This window comes from Chrysemys picta, chromosome 25, assembly GCF_011386835.1.
Source record: "Chrysemys picta bellii isolate R12L10 chromosome 25, ASM1138683v2, whole genome shotgun sequence".
NCBI classification, from domain to species: domain Eukaryota; kingdom Metazoa; phylum Chordata; order Testudines; family Emydidae; genus Chrysemys; species Chrysemys picta.
The window spans coordinates 16925961-16931960 of record NC_088815.1 but is presented as its reverse complement, the minus strand read 5'-3'; the positions used below and the strand labels follow the sequence as shown (position 1 = coordinate 16931960).

At 34.5% G+C, this 6000-nt stretch overlaps 1 protein-coding gene across 6 annotated transcripts in view; it reads right to left on the bottom strand.

The window, feature by feature from the left end:
- Positions 1 to 3402: 3402 nt before the first annotated feature.
- Positions 3403 to 6000, bottom strand: part of EPS15L1 (epidermal growth factor receptor pathway substrate 15 like 1) — a 71486-nt gene continuing 68888 nt past the window's right edge. For all 6 annotated transcript variants that reach the window (XM_005279044.4, XM_065578372.1, XM_065578373.1 and 3 more), the window contains one exon: positions 3403 to 4937. In XM_005279044.4, the coding sequence (XP_005279101.1) occupies positions 4791 to 4937 (147 nt within the window). In that variant the 3' untranslated portion in view covers positions 3403 to 4790. The remainder of the gene's footprint in view (positions 4938 to 6000) is intronic.

Below are 6000 nucleotides of genomic sequence, written 5' to 3'. Positions count from 1 at the left end.
ACCTAACATCCAAATATGAAGATATGTGAAAGATTCTTTAATTCAACAATAAAATATTCAACAATAAACTAGGAGGCAAAGTTTTGTCTAACTCTGAGAGAAGGGAAGGAGATGCCCCCAACACAGACACATGCCAGCAGACCGGAAATGGACAGCAAGTGCAAGTGGACAAAAGGTGATAATATCCAAACCACATTGTCAAACGTTTCTTTGGCAGATTGTACTCACCTTTGAGAGACAAATCCTTCAGGTGTCTCTGACATCTGGCAAAACACACAGCTAGTTGTGCCAATAACAGTATTATTGAACAAAATGTTTGGAAGAAGTTTTTTTTCTTTTGCCAGAACTTTGAAATTCTAACCACAAAAGTCTCATTTCCCATTTCTATACAAAAAATGCACATAATGCATATAGACATATATACACATTTTTACAGTATATAGTAATATACTATATATTTACTGCATATGCACTTTATAGAGCACATATAATTATATACTACATACAGTTTGTGTGAACGTATACACAGTCTTTGTTATATAACTTATTGTATATTTACATACAGATGTACCTTATTTTTGGGTGCGCGCCCACTGATCTGCCCAAACTGAAGTGAATCTGTGGTTAAGATTTCAATGTTTGGTGGAAGAAGGAAAGATTAATGTGTTAAGATAAATTTTTGCTTTAGGAGAAAAAGTGGAGTAATTTCTATAAAAAATGTTGCTTCCAAGGTTAGGGAAGAATGAAGTCGACTGCTTTCTACAAGGAGAAACTTAGATATTACAGAAAGAAATCAGAGGGAAGTTTCCTAGACTTCAGCTTTCTAAAATTTATCCGTTCTCTTCCCAAATTAAAGCCATCTCAGAACAGTTTAGGGTTATTGCATGTTTGCAATTGTAAATGGATTAACTACGTATTTTCTTGGATTCCTGATTGGTTAATTTGCTTGACCTTTTGCTACTGACTCATTCTCAATATTTGGTCACACAAGGCGAGACCCCAGAAGGGACAATCAAAGTTTATACTTGGATATAATACTAAATATATATATTAGATAAATTAACTTTTCTGACCTCATACTGTGTCCCAAAAACATTAACTATCATAGAAGTAAGAGAAACAAGGTGGGTGAGGTAATATCATTCTAACTGCATATCACAGAAGTAACACAATTATATTAGAGATTTCAGAGATTTGATAAAGTGGCTGAAATTCTTTCTATGGCACATTAATTTTCTGAGTAATCAGGCACTTTAGCTCATCCACATGCCCCATTTGTGTGCGGAGATCCAGAAGTAGAATTCCTTTATACATTGGTTTAAAGATGCTGTTTAATTTGAGCAGAAGAGAAACAAATTATGTTACTCCCCCGGCCCCCACACTTTTCCACACAGAAACTCAAGCTTGAATGCAATCTTGTAACTTTCACACCTCAGGCCTGGTGTATTCCAGAAGTAATGCTTTTACTCCCTGGGCTGCGGGGGCGGAAAGTGCACCTCCTAAGGATAGGTTATGGAATGGCACTGCCAACTTGGAGAAGGTGGCTTGACCCTGCAGTCAGAGGTGAGTGCAATTGACACAATACATTGGGGGAGAGATGAAAGAGGAAATTACTATAAAAGCAGCATTCACAATAAAAATCAAATCTATTAGCTGTAAAGGGAGAAGAGCGGTGTCCTAATGTGGCTGTAAAATCAAAGGAATGACCCCTGTGTTCACACTACACTTCGGAAGGGGACTTGGATATTGCAGTTGCTTTGAAACAGCACGAGATTTTTCAGCTGCATGAGGAATGAAATATCCTACAAAGTAGGAACAGTTACTGAAAATGAAAAGAAAAAAAAATCTAAAAGCTTTATATGCATAGATACAGTTTTTTTAATTTCATCATGCATCCTAATAGCCTATTTTTTCAACGAAGAGCTAGATGTGTAAGAGATACCAAGACAAATGCAAAATATATATGTACACAAGACAGAAAAAATACAAGAGAAGACTAAATAAAATAACAAAACTGCAACAACAGCTCAAAGAACAAAGGGCAACTATCTCTCTGAAGCAATGTGACTGTAGTACAAGGTGGATTGAGAAAAGGCACATACTGTCTCATACAGCTGTTTCTGATTTGATCTGTCTATATAGTTAGGATGACATCTATAGCCCTGCCATGTAAATATATGCTACATTCACCCCCATTTAATGGTAAAAGCTTTGTATTGATGTTAGCTACAAGTAGACCTAATTTGCTTTCATGAGCTCAGTGTCGTGGACCAAAGAGGTAATGCGCTCTAATGTGCTTTAGAAATCACACGTCCGTAATATGTTGCACACTAATTGGTCCATGTAGATCTGGCTAGTGCAGCACTGGTTCAAATAGCACTATGTGAATGTTCATTAACATAGTGCTTTTTGACCCAGTACTGTGTTAATTCACACTAGGGGTCAACGTGGACCAACTAATGCATAACACATTAGTGTGATTTAGAAATCACACCCACCTAGAGTGCATTATACTACCATGTAGACAAGCCCATAAATTCTCCATAATATACTTTGCAGAAAAACAGTTATGGTTGGAAGGGACCACATAGGTCATCAAGTACTGTAAGTATGGCAGGATTATTTCCTACAGTATTCATGGCAGCTTGTTACTTCAATAAAGGACAACACAGAAACATATATGTTTTGTTAATATTTAAGGGTCTCTTCTCCCGTCCTGATACAAATTTAAAAGCCCATAGCATTTGTAATAACATTAAACAGGAGTTATACACACAGGGATCAGCAACTCTGTAGAATGTCTTCTGAGATGATGAGCTTCAGTTTTGTCAAATATATTCTGTCTGAAGACCTTAAAATGGATGTTCTCAATTTAGAGTCGATTTTCAATGCGAATGCAGCATTGTCCTAAGACAACCAATGTTTAATTACATTTCTAGGTCTGAAAACTAGTCATCAGAAAAAATAATCCCTACTGGGATTCTTATCTCTGTGAAAGGAAAGTATCCAGAATGAGGCAATTAGAATGTAGGGATTGTTTGACTGGAAAAACAGGCACTAACATCATTGTGAAAGGAAAAATAAAAACAAAACAGGGACACACAAAAATGTAAATACATTGCAGAAGATGAAGAAATAATTCAATGCTATCCAACAGAGAATGTTTTACAAGCTGAGGGCTACATTTTGGACATTCAGAATGTTAACTAGCCAATATGCACATGTACAGAATTGGGGATGCAAATACAGGTATCACAAAGAACATTTTGAAAATTTGGCCCTAAATGCCCATTCCATTTACAAACAAAACCAGAGCACAAGGCAAGGACAAATGAAGTACTGAATTCCTGTATATTACCAGAAAAGGCAGTTTCTATAAATGAATAATTCACAGCAAAAAAATACTGTAAGTACTCATTTTATATCCGTGACAAGTAAAATACATATTGCATTACCTCTATAAAATACATGTAACATCCCCCCTGAATTCTGGAAGTGTATAAAAAAGCTAGACATACTGGCCTAATTAGTGCTATCAGTAGATAGGCTGTTTTTTTAAGCCTCTCTGTTCTACAAATATTGCTGTAACTTTTGCATGAATATCCATTTATTCGATCTATCTGGCAAATGAAATCTGTGTGAACTTGGGCTAGTTTAAAATAAAAAACTTTCTAGTCTATACAACTGTTGTATAACTTTAAATGAAGGGCAGTGAGATTAATCATCAACCAGAATATTTAAAAATAAGACCACACACTTAATCACTTCCGAGGTAGAGATTGTAACATAGTCAATTGGATAATACAAATAGCAGCCCTATATTCTGCCTGTTAGAGCAAATGAAGGGAAAATACGGTTGCAGGGAAGATTACAGTTCAAAATTAAAATTTAAAAAGTATGAAATTATTCAACATTATGTAAAAAAAGCCTCAAACACGATAATTCCTGTCTTAATGCTCATTCATGGAATTAATTTGTATTTTATCCCATGATTTAGAACTGAGTCATCATTTGTCTAATTTACTATAATTTGTCTAATTTACTATATCAGGATCACTCCTTTTAATACCACCATGTACAAATATTAAAAAACTCTTATGCAAATAATCATGTTTAAATAATAAAAAGCTATTAATTCTCATAGGCTTTGAATTCAAAATATGATTGACTCTACATGAGTTGTGTCAATATGCATCTAATATATAAATAATCAGAGTTTCTTTCATAAGATAAGCCGTATCTCACTGATGAAAGGGGAACATCTAGGAAAGAATTTGCCCTCAAGTCTTTGAGCTAGGTGGTCATTGGCCTACTATGAGAAATTAAATAAATGTAACAAAAAGAACTGAAAGCTAAGTGATAATTTTATAAACATAACTTTTTTTTTTTTTTACAAGTGTCATTTTCTATAATTTTATTATTCATACTGCAGCCTCAAAACAATGACAATGGAATTCAGGTAATAAAAGCCAGATTCACAATTGCAGCTTATTGTATGCAATCACTGTCTGCATTATAAAGAAACTTTGCTTTCAGTACCTTAGGGTCATACATTAAATTTCTTACAAGCAGTAACTTTTATCTAGGAAGTATAATACAATTTTTACAGTGTGTTTCCTGTGCATTATGTACTTGAAAAGCCATGGAGAGCCCAGTTTGATATAACCAGCCAATCTTGTTATGCTTTGACTTAAAGGTGACTACAATTACTTCACAACATAAACCAAGAATTTTACAAAACCTTTTTTTAAATGGTTTGACTTGGATTGGATGGAGCCCAAAGACTGTATTTAAGAGTCTGGCATATCAGCCTTACTAAGTGCAATAGCCAATTCAAGGTCTTCCTGTTCTTGTCTTCGCAATCGAGCCAGCCTCTCCTGCTCTGCTTTCTCACTCTCTCGCTTTGCCCAGGCCAGCTGCTGCTCCTCATTTCCAAACTAAAAAATAAAAATGGAAACTTGGTTAATAAACAAAAGAAATATACAATAAGACAGCAGAATAAGTATGCAACATGCAGTAGATCTAAATCATTAAGAAATGTGCATCAAGTAACAAGATGTATAAGGCTATCACTTTTAGGTTGAAACCAGAAATAAACTCATTGGTTTCCCCACTCCATTCACTGATCTTTTTACTTAATACCTTCCTCCTCCCACCCAAGGCATAAACTTTTCATGTGGATGTTATCCTGCCTGAATCCAGGTCCCAAATGCATACAAGAAAGTGACCAGAAGATCTGGGGAGAGAGAGGAACTCTACATCAATGGGCAAAATTACTTGGAAGAGTTTGAGGGTGTAGCAGCCTACATCCATACTAAAGATGCATAATGATGTTAGCCTCAAGCTCACAAAAATTGGAAGCTATTTACTGATATGCCACTACACTGTGAAGTGTTTTCTGTAAATGGTGATACATGTTAATAATGAACCTGGAGACTGCAGATTTGTGGGAAGTTTCACCATCCGATCAAAAGTAAAATTCTGCTTTTGCAATTGTCTATAAAATAAATGCAGAGTTTTTCAGGCAGTACAGTAGCAAACAATATAACAGAATCCAAATGAATTTTGCAACAAACACTAAAGAAATAAAATACATTTTAATATTCATCTTATATCTTTTTTTAATATTATCAAATAATTTCAGTACATGGAAGCAATGTGCAAAATTATTCCAATAATAATCATCCCTAATATTACACAGAGTTTCACATATTAAAGAAGTGGACATTAAAAACTGATTGCATTGGATTTTGTATAAAATGTGAGAAATATTATTTTCTTATCAAAATAACATTTTATTTTACTTTTAAATAAAATCAGTGATTAGTTTTTACTGTTTATTCTTTAAAGGCGCACTGTCCAGCAAACACGCACACAAGTGTTTGCCGCATTGTAAGTATTTGCAAAACTAGTCCTTAGTTTTGTATTATTTCCACTGTTTAAAAAATTGCTCTGATACTTATTTGAATGTTCAGAAAAATTTAATATTTTGATTTGTTA